Genomic DNA, 26,027 nt, shown 5'->3' on the forward strand with positions numbered 1-26,027 from the left:
TGAACCATCTCCTAAGCTTATGTCATTTTGCTGGGGGCAGTGCCCTTATCCTGTGTGCTCTGTGCAGACTTAGCACTCAGAATTAGAAATGTATTCAATTCAAATTTTTCTCTTTCTAGTAGTAAAAAAACAAAAACAAAAAACCAACAACAAAACCCAGACAACAACAAATGAGATCCCCTCCTTCTTACTCACTTTGCCTTTATCAAAATAGGATATGATCTCTTGATATAGTTTCTCTTTAAGCTCCTGCTGGGTATAAACATAGTAACTATCCCTCTGCAGCAAATGGGGCATACAGGGCTTGTCCGACCACTACAAAAAGAAAAAGAATACAGGTTTAATGAGGCAAAACTTCACACGAAAAAAGTCAGGAATCTACTTCCTTGGGTGCCGTCAACTCACCCATATTGTGTTTTAAGTTATTTACCAAACACAAAATTACATACGCGAGGAGGCCCATATGTCAGTTCCGCTCTGAAACAAGTGTCACGCCAAATGGCCAGGCACCTGCAGTGTTCCTCAGCAAGGGAGGAATGGAGAGAGGCTGCTACCCCAGAGCAATACTGTATGGAAGGCATCCTGAACATAACCAGATGAGAGAAACACGCTAGGCCCACAGCCATGGAGGAGCAGCTAAAACTATGGCTGTCTGCAGACAGTTCCTTCTCCATAGTACACAGCAGCTCAGTGCAAAACCAGCTTGGAGAACTCAGAAGCCAAGGAATAAAAAACGTTTGAGGATGGACCTTGGCTACAAAGCCACACAGAAGACATCGGAAACAACTGTCCATCACAATAAAGCCGTTAAACAACTCTTCAGGATTACACAAGACCCCACCATTCAAAGGCACAACTGTAGCCCCAAGAAAAGGGAAACTCTCACTATGCCTTGGGAGGGGAACACCATTTCATAAGCACTTAAGTTCTTACTAAAGCCCTCCCCCAGCCCCTCTGCCGTTCTTTGGTGGTGGTGTGAATTGGACCCGGTGTTTTATGCATGCTAGGTATGTGCACTCCAACTGAGCTGCACCCCAGCCCTATTTATATATTTCTAAATTTTTTGACACTTGAGGTCTCACTAAGTCTTTCAGGCTGGCCTTCAAGGCAGAATCCTCCAGCCTCGGCCTTCTCCCTACCAACTACAATTACAGGTCTATCTTGGCAAGCCCTGCAAAGTTAGTTCATTTCCCAGTTCCCTTTCCGATTCCTTCCCTTCTCTTCCCCTCTCCTCCTTGCCTTCCTCTCCTTTCTCCCCTTCTTTCTTGGGCCTGAAAGTAGGGGTGCGAGCATGCCAAGTGAGTGCTCCACTACTGACCTATACCCTGAGGGTCAAGTTATTTGAAATTCCAGGATTCTAAGGCCCAGATGGAAAAATACAAAGGAATGAGAAACAGCACTGGTGGGCATGGGGGCAATGAGGAGTAAATATGCCTGAGATAACATGCTGTACGGAATGGATCATAACAACAATGTAGCCTTAGTGCATGAACAGAGGTCCACATGCAGGGAGATTACTAGAACGGAATCTCCTCCCGCACAGAGATAAAGCTGGGATCTCAGGCCAGTGGATGAAATTCAGATTAGATTTAACAAATACCGTCTCTACTGAGTAGCTAGCTGGGAAGAAAAGCCGAATCCACACTTCTTACCTTACCCCATATCAGGACAACTTAATGTTCTTTTTCTTCACTTTTCAAATTTTTGGTAATTTCCCTATGAATTACGGCTCTCCCTGAACTTACCATCCCCCGTTCTCAGCTTTCTAAGTGCCAGAATTATAGGTTTGCACCACCATGGCTAGCTTGAGAGTTTAATTTTCTGGGCAGCAAAACTAGAAAGACCTACAGGGTTATCTCTGGGAACCATTCTCTGATATCATGGGTAGCAAACCGTACAGATGCAGAAAACCCCTCAGTATTCCAACCTCTCGGGGACTCCAGTGTTTAGCTGCTGAGAATGATGCACGGGTAGACTTTTAGAATCAAATCGAATCAAGATAAACTACCTGTTTTAAGAATGAAAGCAAGAGGTTTAGGGAGAGGCCAGTATAGTACTTCAGGGGGAGAATCAGGGGCCTGGACACGGATGGCAGCAAGGGCTTTTTTTTAAGTAGAAGATAGATTTAGGGCACATGCTATTCATGGAGAAGTAGAAGGCAGCAGCTAAAAGCGAAGGGTGGAATGTGGCTAGGCCCCTGGGCAGAAGGGGAGATCAGAAAGAGAAGGGGACGAGCAGAGTGGGGTCAAAGGCTTGTGGTTTGGACAGGTTGAGGCAGTCACTGATGCTTACACAGGAATCCAAAGGAGGACAGGGCTTCAAATAATTGCCTGGGATTTGGGACAAGCAAAAGCACTGATATCATGCCCCACTATAATTTTATTTGGAGAGGATGGATGGGTTATATAGGCGAGTCCTTCTCCCACCTCTCTACCATTTTACTAATCTCTTTACACATAATGAACATCTATTTAACTAATTAGAATGTCAACCCTCACAGAGGCTGCTGGGTTGTGCCCTGCTTTCCAAGGAGCTTTAAACATCAAATGATTATCTTCCCAGTCTTGGTCTGAAATGTGACCCTGTTTATCCAGAACACAGGAAGGCATTCCTAGATGACACACTATATCCCTTGAGTAAGCTTCTTTCTGGCCCATATCATGAACTTGATGGAATTCAGACCCAGAGGACTGAACACGTGGGATACCCCGTGGGTCTTTTACATAGGACCCATTTACCTGCAGAAGCTCCGCATGTAAGAGGAGTGTGTAGGCAGCTTCTGTGTAGTTCTCACAGTCTCTGTGCAAATCTCGAAGCTTGTATAAATACCTGATAAGACAGGAGAGAAGAGGCCCTTTGTCACCAAGGAGATGAACCAGTACTCAGCATTCTCCAGTTAGGCCGCAGCCTGCACATAACCTTCTGCTTCTAACAGGAACACCTCCCTTCTCTTAGGCAATAGACTCACCACCTCCTATTTCTCTAGCACATGGTACCTCTTCCTGCCCTGTGGTTTTCTTAGCTCTTCTGTTTTGTGTTCTTAATTATTATTATTATTATTATTATTATTATTATTATTATTATTATTATTTTATTGATCCTCTTTGGGATGTGAGGTAAAGCTTTAGAAATTCTATTAACAAGTTGACTTCATGGTCGGAGACTCATGACCCTCAAACCAAGGGGCCACTATGGGTTATTTCTCTTTTCTGTCCAGTTTAGTCTCTTCTATCCCTCCTTAAATGCTGATGACTCTCTTGATGCTATTACACACTCCCTCAAACCATATTTGTCTGTGCCTCTGTCTAGAGAGCTCAGCCTCTGAGGCAGACTGCACACATCCTGTATTTGCAGGAATCTATCTAGGCAGCAATGGTGCTTTTCGGGCAGTGTTTTCTGATTTAAAAATATACTGCAAACCCATGACACAGATAGCAAAACCAAGGCATTTCCTTCACTTACCGTATGTATATGTCCTCTCGCTTCTTTTCTTTATAGAAATTCTGCCAAAAAGAAGGTCACAAAATACCAACATAAATTAAAGGCTGTTGATGAACTTGACACAAAAATAGCCAAAGCATGACTGCTCCTTTAAGTGTTTGAGCGTGCGAGCATAGTTGCCATCAGAGGCCAGAGGAGGGCATCTGGAGCTGGATCTACAGGAGGTTGTGAGCCAACTGACACATGTGCTGGGAACCAAACTTGTGTGTCTTCTAGAAGAGCAGCACACAGTCTAAACCATGAAACAACTCTCTACCCCACCTGCTGCTTTTCCAAAAAGACATCGTCTCCCTTAAGAATTTCCTTTACAAATATGGGAAGCAATGGGCTATAAAGAACTAGAGAAATTAAGACCACACTTCTGAGAAATGTAAGAGATTTTCTATGGGAGCAGCAGGTGCTTGTCTTATTCTGAAGCCACCTGGTACACTTACGTCTCTGGCAGTCAGGGAGATGGGATGTTCTTGGTTTATATTAAGCAGAGGAATACATACATAGCAACCTAAACCTTGGAGGTCTGTGGTTCCAAGAAGAGGGAAGACTAGAGTTTTACTGTCAGGAGAATTGCACAGACTAAATCATTTCATGGCATAGGTTTCTGTGTGCTCCATTACAACGGGAAAATAAGTACATGTAAGACCAACAGCCAGGCTGAAGAAGTCTCTGGGAAAGGCTAGAGTGTCAAGATTGTTTCCAGGTACCTAAAAGTCTGTGCCTGCTATCTGTGAGTAGGGCATGAGCTCCTGCCCCAGGGTGACTGGGCATCTGTGCTATCAACTTAGAGCTGAGTTGGTGGAGCAGGGGTGGCTGAGCTGAGCCCACTCACAAGCCCAGGAACCAGGCCCTTACCAGAACGTTTACTGTACAGCTCATGCGGTTCTCCTTGCTTTCATCGTGCATGATGATGGTTCTGTAGTCCAGCAAGTTCTCTAGGAGGCTGCTTACCAGAAGCGCAAAGACTTCCCCAGAGCTCGAGAGGTATTTATGTTTCCGGCAATGCTCTAAGAGTCTGGAGTGGGGAGAGAAAATTTCTGTGGCTCACCTAGCTGCTGTGGGCCCCAACCAAGTCCAAGCAGCAAGAGGCTCTAAAGATAATAGACATCCCCTGTGGAACCCAAGGTGCCCTCCCTCAGAATTTCAATAGGACTCATATTAGACCTACTATTTTCTTAGGTTCAACTCTTTTTTGGGAACACAGTCAATTCCCATCAATTGTTTAGAACTCCAGGTCACAATGTTGTTCTGAACTCTAGCTAGTCAAAAATTTCTTTAGTGAACATTGCAGAAATGAGAGCCCTTGCCTACAGTGTTCATACACCCCTCAGCAATATGGCTTTGTTCTTCCAAGGGCCTGGCATTGAACAGATGGTCGGAAAAATCCCAGGTAGAAGCCAGGACTAGAGGAACTTAGTAGACATTTGGATAGGTCTTCAGATAGAAAGGCAGAACTGGGAGACAGACTGGAGCTACACCTCAGATCCAGCCCTCCCCTTTTGGGGACATAGAGAGCAAAGTTGTGGAGCTTCTTCAGTAACTAAAAGAAAATTCAGAAATTGTTATGCATCTAAAGAATCAACCCAGACATGGGACTGGAGAGATGGCCCAGTGGTTAAAAGTGTAGACTGTTCTTGCAGAGAACCTGAGTTTGGTTCTTCAGCACCCCTGTTGGGCAGCCCATAACCTCTTGTAACTACAGCTCTGGAGGATCTGATACCCTCCTTAGAAGGTACCTGCACTCATGAGCACATCCATATATTCTCTCTCTCTCTCTCTCTCTCTCTCTCTCTCTCTCTCTCTCTCTCTAGTAAATATAAATATATAATAATTAGCCCAGATTCTAGGGGTATTTTTAGGTGTTGGAATTGATGTAGTTATATTTTTCTGAGCCAAGGATCCAGAAAGAATAAGGGAAACAAAGTAAGATCTCTCCATGAAGGTGTTGGGATTTTTTTTAATGTGTATTCTATCTTGTGTTGTGTTGTGTTTGTGTGTGTGTGTGTGTGTGTGTGTGTGTGTGTGTGTGTGTGTGTGTGTGTGTGTGTGTGTTGGGAGGGTTCTACTGATGAGCTATATGTCAACAGATCTTTTCAAAAGCAAGAATCACACTTTGCAGAACTGGCTGGCCTGGAACTCACCATGTAGACCAGGCTGACTCTGAACTCATAGAGATTCTCTAACCTCTGCCTCCAGGGTGCTGGGATCAGGTTCCACCACGCCCAACTACCCCCAAATCTTACATCTGTTTCTATCTCTGTGTAACTTCCAGACAAATCCAGGATTTCAAAAGCTATAAGCTAGGAGCGTTTGAAGGTATGAGACCTCACGGAAAAAGGATAGAAAGATCACTTTATTCCATCTGTAAACAGAACAAAGACATTCAATTCTTGAGCTCAGTGTTTTGGCTCCTACTCAGGATATCATTAAGAGATATGATCAAAGTTTGTGGACTCTATATTTGCGTTCAGACTGGTTCAACAAAGTTTCCCCAGAATAGGAGAATAACCAGTTTACATGACACAATGTGTGACCTAGGTGGCCGGTTGTCAAAGTTCAGACAGCATGAGAAACCAATGTGAATAGCCATCTACACAATGGGATGAGAAGACAATAATTACAGTCAATCTTAAAAATAACAACAAAAAATGCATATCATCTCCTGTGTATGTGTGTGGATACAGGTACATGTTGCAGCACATGTGTAGAGGACCTCAGGAGCTGGTTTTCTCCTTCTACTGTGTGGGCCTCAGGGATCGAGTTCAGGCTGTCAAGTTCCCTGGCTGGCAGAGCCACACTGCCCACCTGTAGTCAAACTTTTTAAAGTGTGAACTGTGCAAGCCACACTCTGTTGGCATACTGCCTCACTTACTCCTGAGAATAGGAGTAGAGAGTAGACACTACTCTTACACATGGAGGTGGGGTGGGGTGCTTGATCTGAAAGACTGACTCACTGGCTGCAAAGACAAGATCCAAGAACGTGGTGAAAAGAGGGTTTGTACTTATTCCTGCCAGTCTAGTAGCCGGACACTTGCACCACACAACAGCCCTGTGGGCAGCACGAAAGGACGGATTGTGCAGAGGCTGAGTAGGGGAGGCAGCAGACGAAGTGACATTGTGGGCTCAGAGATGTTGTCTTCAAGGAGTGCAGCACCCCAGCTGGCTGAGAGACAACTTTTCTGTTCTCATAGTTCTTTGATGGCATGCAAGGTATTTTTAAGTTTAAAGTCAATCTTAACTTCCTTTAAACGGCTGCTTTGAAGTCACAATTAGAGGTGCCCCACTTCTGCTCAAGTTCATAATTAAGACACCAGGCAGGATGCCATTGCTGCGTGTGTCACCTCCTAGCTCCCCTCTGCTATGATCCCCAGGGCCAGGCTGGTTAGAGAACCCCAGCATGGACTCCCATTGGTTAAGCACTACCTGCTGTGTATATTCCATCCACACCACCAAGGACCAGTTGGTGACTGGTGACTTTGAACCTGCCAACCCACTGCTGGGTGGACAGTTGCTTCTGTCTACCTCTGGCCTGAGGTGCTGTTCTGAGATACTCACAGCTTTTCCAGAAGAACCTTGTATTGTTCATCTCCTCGGCCACCTTCTACTTCCTGATCCAGCTTTGTGATCAACTCATTCTCAAACTGAAATGGAAGACATTTCACAGGAGGATGTCAGATCCTGAGAAGAGGGCACGGTAGGCAGAGGCCATTGTTTCCAGATCTGGCTCGACCCCTTTCCGATTTCGAGCTGCTCCCAAAGAGCATGGGGTTATCTGTAACGCCCCTGCTAACAGTGCTCCACAATGCATCAAAAAATCACAAAGCAGGTGATTTACATTTACATTACTTTACATTTAACAGTCCTGAAAGCTTATTTCATTTACTACTATGGATATAAAATAAATTCATAACCACTGTTCCCTTTGTACTTGATACTGCATAGTCCTATCTGGCCAGAAACTTATGACAATTCTCCTGCCTCAGATTCTTAAGAACTAGGACTATAGCTATACATCACTATCCTGGGCTTCTATCTTATTTTTGTTTCTTGTCTGAGTATTGGTAATGGGATTATTTTTGCTCCACATCATAGCTACAAAGCCTTCCTTTCAATACTAATAGATCTGTAGATGTTATAGATGTGAAACCTGCACATTGTTCATTTGGATAGGTCTGTAAAGGTATACGAGGGGAATACTGTCCCCAAGAGTGGTCAGGCAGTCAGATGGGAAAAGCTGTTTGCCTGCTGTTGCCCCTTCTGGTGAGTGCATCTACCCTACCGCTGTCAACACTTCCTACTGTTGCCGCCAGTGCCACCATCTTTGCTGTATATGGGACCCAGTGTCTTTGACCTTCCAACTTGGACTGAAGACCAGAGGCTCTTCAGGAATCCTCCAGGCCTTTGGCTCTAGATCAGGAGTGCTGAGGCACCCAGCCTTAGGGGCTGAGCAGCCAAGGAGTCTCAGCTTCTCTGGAGTTCAGACAGCCATTGTTGGACTATCCAGCCTGTGCTGTGTAAGCCAATGTAATAAATATGTTTTGCGGTCTGTACTCAGCACACCCCTTCTGTTCCTCTCTGACTACTGCCATATATGGTAAGCCTAGAGAAAGTGCAGGCTAACTAAAGCTCTCAAAGGTAAGCAGGGATGCCTGGGAGCTGGGCCTGCATCACCCTTCCCTCAGCTGGCCACACAGGTTCCACCCTCAGTTCTGGAGTCAGATGTATCAGGCCAACTTTTCATCTTCTAGCTTCTGGGCCAGAAGACCCAATCATATGTCTAACTTTTTTTTTTTTTTTACACAATGAAATGTACAAAATAAATTTTAAAATGTGTTTTTCATTGAAGCCGCTGCCTCTTCATTGGGAGATATGGTGGCAAAAGGTTACTTGTCACATGGTAGTGAGGTCAGGGCCGTCCCCTCCTTACCATGTGGAAGTTGCCATTTCCACTCAAATTGAACTCGCACTGCATCATGTCAAAGAAAATGGGGATGGTGGCCTTACGGAGCTCCACTTCAGGGGTTAAAGTGACTTCCAGGATGGGGCCCACCATGGATGGGATGAATTTGATTTTGTGTGGTCCTGGAAAGAAAGCATATTAGAATACTCCATCACTCTCTGTCTCATGTAACCAATCTTCCTCCACAGGGGCCAGAAGAGAGGAGAAAGTTCACGTGACACACCATGTCAATCACAGAACAATTACAGAACGCCCCCTTCTGATAGCATGTGGCTGGTGCAACAGCTGAGGGCTCATTGCCAATACCACAGGTGAGAGGGTAAGGAACCCACAAGTCTACTTTACTTCTGGACACACATGCAGACAAATATCAGGGCTATGTGAATTAAAGTAAGAATTCATCAAGGGTGAGTATTTTTAATATAACCTCTGCTGAGAAATCTTTCCTTTAGAACAAAAAAATGAAAAATAAAGCAGTCACAGAGGGGCCTGTTCAAGGTCGGACACTCACCCAGGTTATACCACATGTCGCGGATCCTAAAGCCGATTTCCTTTCTCATGTCCCCATATCTAAGAAGAAGATCATAAGAACAGCATTTGGAGTGCAATGAGTTGTGTGTAATATAGTCGTCCCTCAGCATGGCAGGCACTGTTTCCAAGCTCCTCAGACCCCCAGATCAGTTCACGTCCCTTATGCTTAGGGATTTTACATATCAGCTAGGCACAGCTTCCCTTCAAACAATCTCTTTGACGGCTCAGAGTATCTAACCCAAAAGCCTGGGGGGTGCTGCCTGATGGAAGAATATTTGCCTGCCATGTGTAAGGTCTTGAGTTTGATTCCCAGCATCAAAAAGAAGACCCAGTAGATAACTGCCATGAAGGGGTGTTTTCCAGATGTGACAGGGCCATTGACACATGACCTTACAACCACTGTAACTGAGTGCAGGAGACCTACACAAGACCAAGCCAGCCCAGATAGGAGGAGGGGATCAACACCAAGTCCCACCATCCCTAGGAAGGGCTAGTGGCAGCTAATGGATACTGGGAGAGGGGTAATGTTTCTTCAGGGATTTAACCCCTAATGCGATGATGACCACTTTCCAGGAGATGGCTCTACATGCATCCACAAGGAGAACTAAGTGGGCTCAGGAGGTTTTAACATGCACATGAAGATAGGAGGGAAAGTGTATTGTGGGGGTACGTAGGAGGAATTGGTAGGGAGAGAGGGGGGTGGCTCTGATCAAAACACATTATATGTATGTATGAAATTCTACAACTGTAAGCCTAAAAAAAAAAGAAGGAAAATACCAAATCCAACATAAGTGTTTTACAAATATAGGCTATGTCAGATTCACTGGAAATAATGACGAGAAAAATGTCTGTATACATTACATAAGATGCCATTTCCTTCCAGGTGTTTTGGCCTGTTTGGGTGGTAGATGCGGAGTTTGCTGGCATGGAAGGGCAAGTATACAATGAAGAGAATAAAAATAGAATAGTCTCCATCCCTCTGGGTCACGGGTAAGGCTTATCTGTAAAAGATAAGGCTAGCACCCAGAGAAAACTTCAAAAGAGAAGTGAGCCACATCGGGGACGGGGGACTTTTGGAATAGGAGGAACCAAAGACAAATGTGGAAAGAGAACTGAGAAGATGTTGTCAACTGTCCGTCCAGTGTATTAGAGGGAAAGAGGATCCTGTCTCCATGAGGCAAAGAGACAGACAGCTGAGTGAGGAGATGCATGAGGTCTGAGATAGATGAGGCACCATGACTGACGGAAGTTGATGGGCTGGGCTGGGCTGGGCACTTATGCCTTGGCTAAGGTAAGTCCTCACCAGAGTGCCCTTCATGGGTCACATATGGGCAGGTCTAGGCCATGCATTCTCAGTTGGGACAATATAAGCTGCAGACAGTTTTTAAACCAGTTTTCTGGTTGTGGCAGGGTATGACTATAGCACTGGAGAAACTGAGGCAGGCAGATGAGTTTGAGGGTAGCCTGGGCTATATAGCAAGAACCCTGTCCTATATAAGAGGACACTTACACAGGGCACAGTCCATACCTGGTCCTAAAATCTCTCATAACTTACCCATTAGGGAAATCTATGAAACAGGCATCTTCAAACATTGTATCTTCTAAAACAGTCTCTAAATCTTAATCCTTAGTTATTATTACTCTTGGCGTTTGTTTGTTTTGTTTTGTTTTTAGGGTGGAACCACAGGCTGAGGAAGGTTAACTAATTTGCCTGTTTCTCGAGTAGAAATAGCTGAAATTTCAGTCTTCCAATAAATTCAGACTTCTATACAATCACAGCCTTGGAGCTTCCAGGCTCTCAATGAACTCTGAACCAGACCTGAGAGGATGCAGTGAAATGTGTAACCAAACATGTCATTCCTGAATATAATTCTATTTTGAATTCTAAGACATGAATCTCGAGGATAGCTTTAGGTTATTTTGGAGTTTTCTCATTTCTTTGCAGAAAGTTAAGGCGGCACTATGCTTGCAATTTCAATGAACTGACAGCAGGTGGCAGGAGCTCCCAGGCAAGGGCCCATACTCCATCAATAGCATGGTGTGGCAAAGGAGGGGGTGGAGGTACCTTAAGAAAAACAGTAAAAACCTGGAGAAACTTCAGGTCTATCAAGGGATTACAAATAAAACACACACCATCATCAACATGGGCAAGTTCCTGTAATTTCTAAAGGCAGGCTTTTTTGTTTGTTTTTCTTTTCTTTTTTTGACTTTATATGTGAAAGTATCCAGAAGAGGGCATTGACTCCTATTACAGGTGGTTAAAAGCCACCATGTGGTTACTGGGAATTGAACTAAGAACCTCTGAAAGAGCAGTCAGTGCTCTTAACCACTAAGCCATCTCTCCAGCCCCTAAGTCCCTGTAATTTCTATGACAACATCATATTGCTGAACATAAGCAGATGTCTCACCTTCCTAACGGTCACGGAATCTTTGAAGGATACTTACTTTTTCACAATTTTGTTGCGCTTGGCTTCCGAGAAAGTTTCAAGCTGAAGGGACTCATGGGTGAGAAAAGCTACAGCCAAATGGAAGTAATTGTTCCAGAGCTTTGCAGGATGCATGAAATGGGCGAGGCAAAACAGAAAGTAACACCAGTGAGGATCCAGATAAAACACCCCCATGCGGGGCACACTGCTGTAAAAAACCTCAAATAAAACCCACAGGACTTCTTATGCTACCTGGGGGTTTCAATTATTCACTGCTGAAAGTTTTGAGACTTAATATTAACCTTTAAAAAAACAATCCAAACTTTACATTTTTTTTACCCTGGGGGCACAGGAGAAGGACTGCCAAGAAATGTACCTATTTATAGCAGGTGGTTTGGTAATGTGTATCAAGAGCCCTCCAGTTTCTCCTAACTTTTGAACTGGTAAATACTTTCCTGATTTTTTTTTCCCCCTGTGGCTAGTTAAAAACATTTCAACCAAAGAAGGCCCTCACAGCTATTTAATGTCACAAAAATTAGAAACAATCCGAATGTTCTTAAGAAGAATTTATTCACTATATCAGAGACCAGCAGCACAATGAATCATATTCAGCCATTAAAAGTATTATGAAAATGTTCAACATCATTGAAAAGAGGTCAGAGGTGTGGAAAAAGTAAAGAAAGTTGGCCAGTGAATCATTAAAGAGTTACAGGGTTCTTTTTTACTTTAGTTTGTACATGATATATTATATAGCATGATATATATATATACATATATATATACAATTATCAATTAATATATATATATATGTTTATATATCCTCCTCTAGTTACATGACTCTCTGGTTTAAATGTTTGAGATAAAGACAGCAAGCATACAAGAAAATGGTTCCTGAAACTTAAAGCCCCCAAAGAGCTGGGACCTAGTGGACCTTTACTAGGTCCTGCTGGCTGTACACATAAATATCTTTCCATTTGTCACATGAAGGAATGAGTGAAAATGAAGCTATCACATACCTGGGTTTGTTTTGTTTAATTTTTGCAGGCAGGGTCTCATTATAGCCCAGCCTGACCTGGAACTCACTATGTTAGACCATATTGGTCTAAAACTCAAAGATCCACCTGACTCTGCTTCCTCAGAGCTGGGCTTAAAAGTATATATGCCACCACACCCAGGCTTTGACTGTTTTAAAAGTATCCACACGATAGTGACAGTGTGCTTATGAAACTGCTTGTGTGTACATTCGTGTCTGTGTGGAGAGAATCAACACAAAGCCTTACTCCTGAAGGTGAGGACAAGAGAAGCTTCCTTAGCCCTAGCTTTGCCTCCTGAAACTTCAGGACCTTTGGTCCACTGTGGTCTGAAACCATTAGCACCTTACTTGACTGTAGTTCACACTGACTTCCGTTATTCTGTTGACTGCTCATTGTCAGTGCTGTGACCAAATGCACAAACTGACCATCACCTTGGGTCTGTATGCATAGGAACATAGTAACGAGAAGGCTTAGCACTGGCTGAAGACTCAGGCGTCCTCTGGTGCTCCTGGACTGAATATCCGAGGATTAGGGAGACCACTGTATTAGCACTTGCATTTAGCTGTGCTTCCCGTGACAGTGTTCCTCGTGTTTTCCTTTACATGTTGCCTTTGTGCAGTGAAAACCAAACCATTTAATGTGTTCAGAGAACTCCGTTTTGGGAATGTGTGCTTTAGGGAACTGGCAGGCTCCTGAAACCCTTCGCTAATTGCAGTGATAAAATCTGAAATGGTGCTTTCTCAGCTGACACAGCCTCTTGCTCTAACTGAAGGCCTTCCATGTGGGTGGATGCTTACCTGAAGTTCAAAGCTTGTCTGGTCCATGAAGCTTTTGGTGAGAACTTCAGCAAACTGATTAATAGCACGGAGGAAAACTCTGGAGAGGAAATAACAGATAAGGAAGGCAACCCCATTCCTCTGGACATGTTTCCCTACACACTCTGGACACAAAGTCAAGCACTCCGGGCATGGCTGGGAAAGACAATATAAATGCACATTCTCTCAGATCTTGGGGACTGAAGATGAAGCAGAGACTGCAAGACCAGGCTTTCTGACCCCGAGTCTACACTTGGCTATGACGCCTACCCTCAGAGGCCAGCATTCTCATGGAATTCCTCTTGAAGCTGTTATCTAATTGGGAAAGATTTTCTGACTATCAGGACCCTGGGAAGTTGACTTGGCTTATGATTTGGTTTATGTGGCTCACTGGCAACATTCTAAAGCCATAATACATTGCAATGCAATATTATATATTCAGTTCAATCCCCGTCAATTTGCAAGCATTCATTGCTAAGCAACAATTCTATGACACCAACATAGGCACCATGCCCAAAACCTAAGTCCTGGTCTTTAGAAGATTACAGTACAGTAGTGGGTACCCCCACTTAGACATCTAGTTGTGTTCCAATGGAGACCATGACAAAGAATTATGTGATAGACTTTCAAAGAGATGCAGGAAATCAGAAGGAAGAAAAGAAAAATCAACAGCCATTTCTGAAAGGATGGGTATCGAAATGGGGTCCAGGAAGGGAGTCCTGTGAGGAGAATTTTGAGTGTTTATGAGGGTACTCTAAGAAAATAAGGCAAGAGTCTTGTGACCTCAGTTTCTTCAAAACACAGAATTGTTCTTGGAATGTGTATTCATGCTCCTCCCACACATAGCCAATGGGAGTAAAGTTCGCATCAGTTACGCTTTATTGCTTGCTACTGTTTAACAGCAATAACATGCTTAATCTTTTATATGCCTCTATGGAAAAACATGTTTTTGCCACATGCTGCTTGTCTTGTGACCGTATGCAGCTTGAATTTGTGAGAATTTTACCCATGTGACATTTCTTATCCCTCAGGATATAAACTGTCTGGAGCTCTGAATAACGTTGGCTATTGTATGAGACTTTAGTCAAGTCCCACCACCTCTCTTTAGAGCAATGACAACTCAGGGCAGAGGTTTCCAGTGGAGGTGACATTTCGGAAGGGCCCTGTGAATGGAAGGACAGTTGACTTCCAGGGAGGATGGAAAAGTCAAGGCAGGCAGAGGCAGTGACTACAGAGGACACATTTAGGAATTAGAAGTCTGACTGGTACAGGGGATACATGCCTAAGGAGGCAGTGGCTGGAAAAGGCAGGCAGGACTTTGAATACAGAAATGAGGAACTCACACGGAACCACTGAGAAGGCATGCAGAGCTGATGGCCAATAGACATTAACACAAGGATGGTGGAGGGCACTAACCAAGGCAAGCAAAGACAGCAGAAGGGAAGAAATCAGTAGTCTATTGAAAGGGAGTTTCCAAGCCAACACACTGGGGTCAGGAAAGGGGTCTTTTTAAGTGCCAGGATTGAGGGATAAAGATTTAACAGCACTTAAGTATGCACAGCAGACCAGCACAAGTTCAAATGCTGCCAGAATAGCCGTGGGCTCCCTCACCTGCTCTGGGTCATATTCATGACCATCCAATCTTTGGCATACACATTCTTTCCAATCAGATCCTTAAACATAATGAAGGTTTCCATGAGAAAGTCCTGTGGAGAGCAACAGAAGAATGGTTAAGAGATAGGATCACTCATAGTCTTTCTCTCAGCAAGTGGCACAAGTGGGATAACACATTGAAGGTCCCCTAGTTGTGGCCTTTCCCATAAAGTTATTACAGACAATGCATTCTTCTATATAACTGTTGCATAATTTGATTTTGCTTTGGTTTTGGTATCATGAGACAAGATGCAATCTAAACTTGACCTCCTGACTCACATTCCCAAGTGTTGTGATTACTAGTGATCAATCAATAGTATCCCTGGCCAGTGATAGATTTTTTTGTTTCATAGCATGACTCTATAATAAAAAGAGGGACACGATATTATCCTTATTTTACAGATGGTTTCACAAGGCTGAGAAAGACTAAATGGCCACAGAAAATAGGAAGCAAGATGGAGGCTATGGACCCCATGTTTAGAACCTTCATCTCTTAGTCCTTTGCTTTGTGCTGTTTGAATGCATCTCTTGAACTTCCAAAATGGCTAACAGCTGTTTTAATGAAGACCTTTTTATTTCATGTGTATGGATGTTTTGCCTACATGTATATTAATATTCCGCCTGTATGGCTGGTGCCAATGGAGACCAAAAGCTGGTGTCAGATGCCCTAGTACTGGAGTTACAGATGGCTGCATGCTGCCATGTGGATGCTGGGAGTTAAAGCTGGTCTACTGGGGAAAATCCAGTCAATATCCTCAAGTCATCAATTTTTTTTTTTAAACAGATCTTAGTTCAAATCTTGACTAGTTAGAACAGGGGGAAAGTGTCTCACAAGCAGGGCAGCCATAATTTTGCAGGAAAGGTGGCATCACAGTGTCTCTTGAGAACTGCAGTAAGGAATATCAAAGGGCACAGAGCACAGGGCAGTAAAAGTGGCTGGTCTTGTCCAAAGGAGGAGCAAGAAATAGAATGGCCCAGCTTAAAAAAAAATGAAAGGCTCTGAAACCATTTTTGTTACTTAGTTAAATTTAGACTTTTTCCACTGAGATAGCTGAAAAAGAAAACCTAATTGTTTACTTCTCTGACTCTGTGTGCACAGTCCTGTGGGAAAAAACAGACATTGGGCAGTGCTAAGAACACAGTGCAGATGGATGGATGGATGGATGGATGGATGGATGGATGGATGGATGGATGGGTGGGTGGATGGATGGACGGACGGACGGACGGACGGGTGGATGGGTGGATGGGTGGATGGATGGATGGATGGATGGAGAGATGGATGGATAGAGGGATGGATGAGTGGATGAAGAGAGGGATAGAGGAATGTATGGATGGAGTGATATATATCTATATCATCAATTTTGAGACTGTCTCAAATAATCCAGGCTGATGTTGAACCAGACTAGGTAGCACAGGATAACCTTGAATTTAGACCCAAACTATCTGCCTGTGAACTCAGAGGATCCCTACTTTACTTGTTTTCCGTAGGAAGTTAAAAAAAAAAATCACTAGGGTATTTTTGTACAGCCCCTAAGAATGGAACTATTGATACAAATATTTGCTCCTCATAGGCTTGAACTGCATGCACAGCATAAGGCTAGGCATCTCCATGCATGGATTTAATCAGTGCTCACAATAAGCTTCCATATAGACAGGGTCTTACAGACAAAGAAACTGGTTCAGCAAGACTAGGTAGCTTCTGTCAAATTTCATACAATAACTCAGAATGGTCACACTTCAAACCTGTGCTATCTGACACACCATCTGGACTGAAGGAGAGCACATGGCTGCTTGAGTGTCCTATACCACCCCCTTCCTCTGTCTGGATTCCCCTGAACAGGTCACTGCATACATCCCCATATGGCTGATTCCTGAAGCATGCTGCCTCTTCTTGGGCTCCTAGCTTAAGCTACGTGGACCAACACTATGAAGTCATTGTTGGACTTAGAATGATACATTCTCTCTGCTTTCTAGTTTTGTCTACCATGTGGGCATTATAGGAAGGAAGATGGGGGTGAAGGAGTGTATTCACATTGGTACATCAGCTACTCATGCTCAGGATGGTGAGGGTAGAAAGCAGAAAAATGCAGAGTGCATGGATGACAGGAACCATTTGATCATGTTTAGCCCATGTTCGACCATCTTTAGTGACAGCTTAATTCCACTGTTCTCTGAAGACTTCAGAGGATGCTTATAGAAACTATGGAAACACCTTTTCTTTTTAAAGCAACAGGAGATCACTTCCACACACTGTAAGTCGTAGACGGGTAACCTTTGTGTGCTTACCCCAGAAAGAGGCAACTGACCACAGTTTGAAAAACCAGCATGCTCAGTCAAAGAGACTCCATGCATGGTTCAAGGAACCAGTGTGAGGGACCTTAAATGAGGAAACAAACTTTTCAGGCAAAAAGATGTCTGTTTCAGAAGAAGGGCCCGCACGAAGTCCATGTGTGACGACTATTTGATGCAGGTGTTGAAAACTTTTACTTAAACTCTATCAGGTTGGAGGAAGCATCTACTTCCTCTTGGTGCCCTCTGTGGACAGCCATTCTAAGTGCAGTGAAGGGAGCTTTGAACTCTTGATGCTCAGCTTCCGTTACCTGTCATTATATGTAAGAAATTTTCAGATGGATCTAGCTATGCTCAGGCAGTGAAGCAGGAGGATCATGACTTTGAGGTTGGTCTGGGTTACTAGACAAGAAGTGTCTCAAAACTCTCTCTCTCTCTCTCTCTCTCTCTCTCTCTCTCTCTCTCTCTCTCTCACACACACACACACACACACACACACATCAACACACATGCGCACACACTCAAGTGCACACACATACATCTAAGCACACACACACACATTCTTTAGTGTTGCCAAGATGCCAAGACCCAAAGCTGACAACTTACTATGATATCCTGTCTGGTTTTGAAGGTGCTGATGTAGAGGCTGTAGTGGCTGTCCTCCATCTGTCGTAAGACGGCAATCATGCAAGCCACAAAGCTGCCCTGCAAGGAAAGAAGCAGAGTCGGGGTTCCTTAGAATAACTGGTAAGAGACTTTGGGCGTAATGGATTTTGGGTTTTCTACCCATTGAGCTCTATGTAAAAGACACTTGGAACTAGAATATTATTTCCAAAGGTCCAAAGGTATATGCTTTGCAATTCTGCTTCAAGCGCCTCCTAGTGTGAGTTAGAAAACAGCTACAATGTTTGGAATCCTCCAGGTCTACAACAATGGATCTCAACTTCCTAATGCTGCGATCCCTTAATACAGTTCTTCATGTTGTGGTAACCTACAACCATACAATTATTTTCATTGCTACTTCATAACTGTACTTTTGCTACTGTTATAAATCATAATATAAATATCTGACCTGCAGATGACCTTAGGAGAACCCTGTGAAAGGGTTGTTAAAACCCCAGAGGGTTTGCAACCCATAGGATGAGAAATGCTTGTTTAAATCTTTAATGCATTAAAGATCTCAACTAGGTTACCTGTTAGGATAAACTAGTTTGTGGGTTCTGAGTTTCTGGTTGGGGCAGAACTGAAAAGACACTCTTGGGACAATGTCTGGAGTATACGGATGAATCAATTCTGAAGGTTGGAAGGAGGGGGGAGTAGAAATACAACAGAAGGCGCTGGGAAACATCTTTCAGGGAACACCTGAAATGCTATGGGTAGTTTTAGGTTTCTGGAGCATTTTGGATTTGGGGGTTTAGGAGTTGGAAATGCCCAATCAGCAAAATCTATGCAAATGGCCAAAATTCTAAAAACCACAAATTTTGAAATCCTTTCATCCCAATTATTTCTTATAGGGGATATTTAACCTGCATCAGTGCTGAGGATGAGAACCTTTGCAGGCCATTTCTCTGACTCTAGAACCCTTTGGACATCTAGTCTTTGAACCACAGGGAACTCTGCACCAGACACTGAGTAGGGAACAGAGAGATCCACGAGGACTACAATGTTTACTTGTGAGGTCTAAGCTACACTCAGGGTGCTCTTCCCTCAGCTACACAAATCAGAGTCACACACAGACCTCATTTTCTTGTTAGAGGGAAAGTGTACCACCCTTTGCATTCATGTAAATACAAAAGTCATACAAATTTAAACTAATCGGGCACAGAGCTGTGGGCCATTCTTAAGGAGGGAAGAGACCTCTCCTATACCTCCCTCTGATAAGGAGGGAAGAGACCGTCTCCCTCTGAATGTCTGTCTTAGATTCTTTACGGAAAATGTTTATTCTTCCTACCCACAAGCCGACGTAAACTTCATTGAGCTCTGGACACATTTTACAAGTTATCACATACTCTGCATTTATTTAATAGTCAAATGCTATTTGTGTCTCTGGTCTCTTGCTTACTTTGGATTTTGAATTTAATCTCGATTTTGTTTAATTTGCATTACTTCGGCTCTAAGTTAAACTTTGCTTCCATATAGTTTTAGTCATCTTATGTTTATTTATTTCTGAGAGAAGGTTGCTAGTAGCCCAGGCTCACCTGCAACTCCTCACGTAACTGAGGACAACCTTGAACCTCAGACCCTCCTGTCCCTGCCTCCCCAGGGCTGGGTTACATTTACAGGCGGGGATAGGCGTGCTTGGTTCATTCAGTGCTGGGGAGCAAAGGCAGGACTGGACGCACACCAGGCTGGCAGTCGCTCAACTGAGCTGTGTCCTATCCCATTCCTTCACATTCTTTACATTGTTTACTGATTTAACTAAAGCACTACTATTACTGGCTTGCAGTAGTCTTTGCATATTAAGTCTATTAGTGACTTTCCACATATGCTATATGGCTCTGAGATCACATACCTATTTCCAAATACAAGGGTTACATTTTTATCAGGACAAAAATCTAGTTTTCCCTTGTTTTTAATATTGGAGACTCAATAATCTTTTCCTATAGGATCAGGTTCATATTCATTTATGCTTTCTTTCAGCTGCTCTAGCACTCAATTTTTCCCATAGAATTTTTAATTCCGTTTGACATTTATCTTGAAGGCATAGAACCAAATGAAAGACAAATAATTTTCTCCAAACTTCATTTGCTTTCCAGATATATAGTCAAAATTCTACATGTAAACTCCCTTGGTCTTGCCTTTAGGAATAAACACACACACACACACACACACACACACACACACACAAAGCAAACACACAGTATACACAGACATGCATTGATATAAACACATACATGCATACACAGACATACACAGATAAACATACACACATACACATACATACACACATACATAGATAGACACACACACACGTATACACAGACATGCATTGATATAAACACATACATGCATACATAGACATACATAGATAAACATACACACATACATAGATAGACATACACACATGCTTTCAGCTGCAGCAGTCTGACCAGATTTTAATTATTCTCTTACAATATGACAAGTTATTGCTAATACCAGACTGCTCATTTATGTGCACCTCACTGTTTTCTACTCTCATGTTTGTGTGACTCCAGGGTATGAGAATTTTCCTTTCAATCTCTAATTAGCTGCTACCCACAGAAAGGCCATTGAACGCGGTTAGTTTTAAACCACCTTGTTTGTAAAGAGCACTTGAGTCCCATCAGCCTTTCAGCCAACTTTTCCAAGTTTCAATGAACCGCTTGTCATTTCAGCTAAAAAAATAAATGATGACTATTTAAAATTAGCCAAACCCCATTCTAGACACTGAGATGTACCAAGAACACACAATACTGCCTAGACGCTGGCCTGTTAAATTACAAATGTCCTCCAAAGTCACTATTGCCTGGGGCAGGCTGTCTGTGCCTCCAACTCTGTATTTTCTCCCAATAAGGTTGTTGAAAGCCTTATATCCTTGTGCTGGCAAGGTGGCTCAGCAGGTAAAGGTGCTTCAAGAAAGCTTGATGACCTTGGGTTAACCTCTGGGACCCACACAGTGGAAGGAGAGAAATGATCCTGAAGGTTGTTCTTTGACCTCCACACATACATCATGGTACATGTGTACCCTTTTACACACACATACACACACACACACACACACACAAAGCTAGAAAATCAAGTACATTGAGCAGGGGTTGTTCTTTTACTAATGTTTACTATAGGATATGGAAATGCCTCAGGGGAATAAGAAGCCAAAAGCTAGACCATGGAAGCTCAGTCATGGAGAGAAAGCTCCATCTCTTGGAGAGTCCACACTGACTATCTCAACATCACCAAGTAATTGCTGCTGGATGCTGATGAGCCTTCTATTTGATGTCACCACTGCTTGCTCTCCCACCGGGACCACTCCAGCTGCCTGTGCTGGATGCTATAAAGTCTCAATTGATGATATCTTGCTATCAGTCTGCTGCCACTCACTATTTGCTCCTTGCAGATAAGTCAGCTATTCAAAATCAAAGTGTGGCTATCTTAGATCATTCTTTGGACCATACAGAACAGTCCTCTAATCAAAATCTAACCTCAGCTTTTGGTGTAATCAATAGAAGCCTTTTCACTTTAATCACGACACCATTCAGTTTGTCATCATTACTCTGGCCTCAATTTTGTCCTTTATTGACAACTGTGTAGGCATTAATGGACGGGCTTTCCGAAAAACGCACTGATCACTAATTCTTAACAACAGCTGCCTTTTTCCTTCAATGAAAAGGACCTCATGATCTAAAAGATCTAGAAGAAGCTGAGATATGCTTATACCATGTAACTTTGATATGGGGGTCTACGTGGGCTCCGTGTCGAGCCACTGGTATAATGGAGTGAGACCGTGGGCTACCAGGAGAGACTCACAATGTGAGGAGACTGTCGGCTCATCCCAATCACGGTCCGGTTGATCCTTCTCAACAGCCTCTCCATGATCATCTGTACATGTGCTGAAGTGGGGCCCTGCGGGAGAAACACAGCTGTGACATTCCCAGCTAACGATGCCTAGCAGATGAGGGTACCCAGGGCAGTCAGGCACATACATGGCAAGGGAAAGGAGAAGCACAAAGTTCTTGATGCTTCTGTTCAGGGGCAAACAAACAAACAAACAAACAACAACAACAAAAGAATCCCCTCCCCAATCAGACCTCAAGGTTCAGGGTATGTTGTGCAATAAATGTTTGTGATTCCTTTTCAGTATAAATGTTAAATCCCTAACACCCAACAATATCAGAGGACCCTGGAAGGTCATTAAAGTCACAAGGGTGGGGCCCTGATCTGAGGGGATTAATGCCCTTATTAGAAGAGACACTGAGGGGGAGTGGGTGCATTTTCTCTTATACTCTCTGCCTCTTGCTGGTGTAGACATGGAGTAGAGTCCATGAGAACTCACAGGGAGAGGGTGGCCATCCATGAGCCTTGAAGAGTGTCCTCAGCAGAGTTCAACCCTAACTTCAGACTTTCAGCTTCTAGAACTTCCTAGTAACTAACCTGTTTAAGCCCCGCTATACTGTGGTGTGGTATAGAAGACTGGACATCATCGCTCTAGGAGTTAATGTTCTAACAGTCATGAGTGACTCAAAGCCATTATTCCTCTTCACCAACCTTTAGTTCTCATAACTGGTAAAGGAGGAAGGCCACAGTGCTCTTAAGGGACTGAACTGAAGTAAAGCAACACAGCACCGAATACATGTGCACACTCTAATTCCTTCCCTTCCTGTAGTTGACGTTACATTCCCTCAGTTTCTGGGTATTCATTTTTCCTTTACCAATGATGTCAACTGCACATAGCTTCTTGTTAGGGTTGGGAGCCCACAGTCCACTTGCCCTTCTCAGTACTGGGACCCTGTCTGGCTTGAACCTGTGCACACCTTGTATGTGTGACCACAATAAGAACCACTAAAAGAAAATGTTATACACACACACACACACACACACACACACACACACACACACATACATACATATGTATGTGACATGACTGGTCACATGTTCTATTCACTACTAAATTCTTGGTTAGAAACCAAATTCCAAATCATGGCACTACTGGGAAATGTTTACAACTTCATCATGAGGTCTCTATAGGGATGTGTAAGGATAAAAAGGGGATGGATTATGCATCATGAATAAATATCAAATGAACTGTACAAACAGTACTCAAACTCCTGAGGCTCAAGGATATGCAAAGACAAGTTTAGGGCTTAATCGGAAAACAACAGTATCTTCACCTGCTTCTGAGGCTGAGGATGGCACAAAAGAAATACAGAAGCACCCACGGGAATGCTGTGCTGAGGGTAAGGTGGGCTGCTGAGCTGTGTGTGATTGAGCAAGTCAAGTGAAGTCAGACTTGGCTGTGAGACACAGAGAGAGTATTTCCTGTGTCTTTTGGCAGAATAGGCTCTAAAGATACTGCTAAGAGTCACAGGCAAAAGAGCACAAGTGGTCCCCTGACTTGTGGGAAGCCCTGCCCCTGGCAACCATTGTTTGTTTAGGGCGAGGTTCTTTTTCTTCTGTGCCATCAGTGTTCAAGAGAACATGCTCTGTGCAGTTTCCCAGCATCTCCAGAGGAGCCTGAACATAGGACACAGGAAATCCAGGCAGGTTCAGCTCCCGTTCTCAAGAGGTGGGTTAGGGGGCTAGATGACAGAGAATACCAAATTTAAAAACATTTCTAATGGGCTCCAGAGATGACAATGATGTCAGCGAAAGGGTAAGACCAGAATGCAGAAGCTCAAGAGGTTTCTTCAAAAGAATCATCTTAGCGGGTCTTGGCAGAAGTTGGTTCTTTTCCTTCTTTAAGGTTTGGGTATGTATGCATATGTGTGTGCATATGCATGTGGAAGCCAGTGTCTTTTTCTTTCTTGCTATTTTAGTTGCTGAGTTAGAGTCTCCCACTGGATCTATAGATCACTATGTTGACTAGACTGGCTGGCTTGTGAGCCCTGTTATGCCTGTCTCTACATAACAGTGCTGGGGTTACATGTCTATATGTGCAGCCATACCCAGATTTTACATGTGTGCTAGGGAATCTAAATGCAGGTCCTCACCCTTGTATAGCAAGGTCTTTACCCCGTTGAGCCATCTTCCTAGCCTATGAACTTACAGATCTGTTTGATTGTTTTTTGAGATGGGGTCTCAAGTAGCGGTGTCTGGCTTGGAACTCACTAGGTAGATCAATCTTACCTTAACCTCAGAGATCTGCCTACCTTCGCCTCTTGAATGCTGAGATTAAAGTGTGCACCATCGAGCCTGAGCAATGTAGAATCCACAAGAGTCCAAAGACCTCAATGGTAAGACAGTTAGGAAAAGCAGTCCACTGAGGCCCTTGCACTGAGCACTTTGCTTGTCTGTCCCAACCTAATATGAGGTACATCATGTTTAGTCCATTCTAAAAAGGCACAGTTTTCTCTATTACCTCAGTGCTCCTACACTACCTAAGATGAGGAAGACCACAGTTTCCTGCTGGGTGCAAAGGAATCAGCAGAGGCTCAGGCCATAGGAGGTGACTGGACTCACCACATCCGTCCTGTCCAGCACCTCTAGTATGTTGCTTAGAAGCTGTGAGCTCGCCTCATGGTCGGGTTTGGTCGAGTGGTCGTCCAGCTGGCCACTTAGCTGGTCTGTCAGTAGCGGCAACAGCACCTCCCTGCACTCTGAAGAAGAACAGAAAATGGCTTGCATGTGGCTACCTGCTAGCTCTCTCTATAATTCTACTTGCTTCTGAAAACCCTGCAGCCAGCCCAGCCAGAAGAGCACATGGATTTAGGCATGAAGCTTCAACCTTAACTAAGAAACTCCTAGCACAGGTGGATGAGACGTGAGCACTCTCTTTTCAAAGATGGGGATGGAGAGAGGGCCTCTGCCTCTATGGCTGAGACACAGACCTAAGCCCTAACAGTGTGTAAATTATGTAGCAATTTTTCCAGATTTTAATTTTCAAAATTGTTTATATTGTATGCATATGCATATGCACATCCACTTGCTTGGGTTCAGGTCTGCCAAATTCTAGCAGTGGCTCACCCGTGGAGGCTACAAGAAAGCATTAGATCTCCTAAAGCTGGTGTAACAGATGGTTGTGAGCTGCCATTTGGGTATTGGGATTTGAACCTGGGTTCTCCGCAAAAGCAGCAAGTGCTGTTAATTACTTAGCTATTTCCCCAGCCTACCCACCCACTCCCACTTTTGTTTTAAAGTTTTAATTTTCTGCTTTTTTTTTTGATGCTAGAGATTGAAGCCATGACTTTACACATGCTAGGCATTTGCTCTACACCACCAGCTCCTCTATAGTTTGTCTGTTTTTTAAATGTTACCACCAACACGAAGTTACAGGAAGTAGATAAAGACAAAGACAACCATGTTGTCAGACAGTTCCCATCTGACCAAGACAGTTACCAAGTTCCTGTGGCTCCCTTGTCCACTGCTAGCTCTTCTGGCTCACATCTCTGTGGATGTGTGGCTTACGGAGAGTGTCACTACATCCTTCTCTGGGATCTCCACCGTGATGGTGCTTCGTCAGGGTGACTCTAAGTTCTCCAGACATTATGAAGGTGACTGTAACCAGTGATTTTACTGCCATCAAGTAGAACTACCTTAACTGATAACTGGCAAGGTGACACTTGAATTTGATCCCCAGAACACACGTAGTGGAAGGAGAGAACTAATTCCCACCAGTTCCTCTGTGTGGTAGTATGCATGCATAAATAAACACAAGCATATGCATGTACACACACACACAGAGGATGAGAGAGGGAGGGAGAGGGAGAGAGAGAGAGAGAGAGAGAGAGAGAGAGAATAGGAGAGAGAAAGAATAAGAGAGAGGATGAGAGAGAGAGCAAACATAAAATGCAAAAGGATAAAATAAGATAAAAGGACGAGTACTGTCTGTTTAGCTGGGTGTGGTGGTATATGCTTACAATCCTAGCCCTTGAGATAGAAGAGTTAGGGTTTGAGGTCAGCCTGGACTGCAAAGAGAAGACCATTTCAGTAAAAAGGGGAAGAATCAACAGTAACTATTAGAAATGCTAAACCAGGTTGGAGAGATGATGGTTTGGCAGTTAAAGAGTACTTGCTGCTTTTCCAGAGGACCCAAGTCTGGTTCCCAGTACGTACATCAGGTGGTTCAGATCCAGCTGCTGCTCCAGCTCTAGATCAGACACCTCTTCTGGCCTCCTTGGGCACTTTTATGTACACACACACACACACACACACA

General features: G+C 43.7%; 1 protein-coding gene across 5 annotated transcripts in view; it reads right to left on the reverse strand.

Annotated features, from left to right (window-relative positions):
• Dock5 (dedicator of cytokinesis 5) overlaps nucleotides 1-26,027 on the reverse strand; it is a 179,004-nt gene that overhangs the window by 26,596 nt on the left and 126,381 nt on the right. For 4 of the 5 annotated variants that reach the window (NM_001372012.1, XM_039093338.2, XM_063274295.1 and 1 more), the window contains 13 exons: nucleotides 24,335-24,471; nucleotides 21,686-21,781; nucleotides 17,810-17,908; nucleotides 14,873-14,967; nucleotides 13,244-13,322; nucleotides 11,432-11,532; nucleotides 8,967-9,025; nucleotides 8,423-8,577; nucleotides 7,051-7,136; nucleotides 4,351-4,510; nucleotides 3,463-3,503; nucleotides 2,739-2,829; nucleotides 196-315 (listed from right to left, as the gene is read on the reverse strand). In NM_001372012.1, the coding sequence (NP_001358941.1) occupies nucleotides 196-315; nucleotides 2,739-2,829; nucleotides 3,463-3,503; nucleotides 4,351-4,510; nucleotides 7,051-7,136; nucleotides 8,423-8,577; nucleotides 8,967-9,025; nucleotides 11,432-11,532; nucleotides 13,244-13,322; nucleotides 14,873-14,967; nucleotides 17,810-17,908; nucleotides 21,686-21,781; nucleotides 24,335-24,471 (1,319 nt within the window). Of the gene's footprint in view, nucleotides 1-195; nucleotides 316-2,738; nucleotides 2,830-3,462; nucleotides 3,504-4,350; nucleotides 4,511-7,050; nucleotides 7,137-8,422; nucleotides 8,578-8,966; nucleotides 9,026-11,431; nucleotides 11,533-13,243; nucleotides 13,323-14,872; nucleotides 14,968-17,809; nucleotides 17,909-21,685; nucleotides 21,782-24,334; nucleotides 24,472-26,027 lie in introns of those variants that run through there. The other variant, XR_010057823.1, reaches the window with a different exon arrangement.

This window comes from Rattus norvegicus, chromosome 15 (genome assembly GCF_036323735.1).
Source record: "Rattus norvegicus strain BN/NHsdMcwi chromosome 15, GRCr8, whole genome shotgun sequence".
In the NCBI taxonomy this organism is placed as follows: Eukaryota; Metazoa; Chordata; class Mammalia; order Rodentia; family Muridae; genus Rattus; species Rattus norvegicus.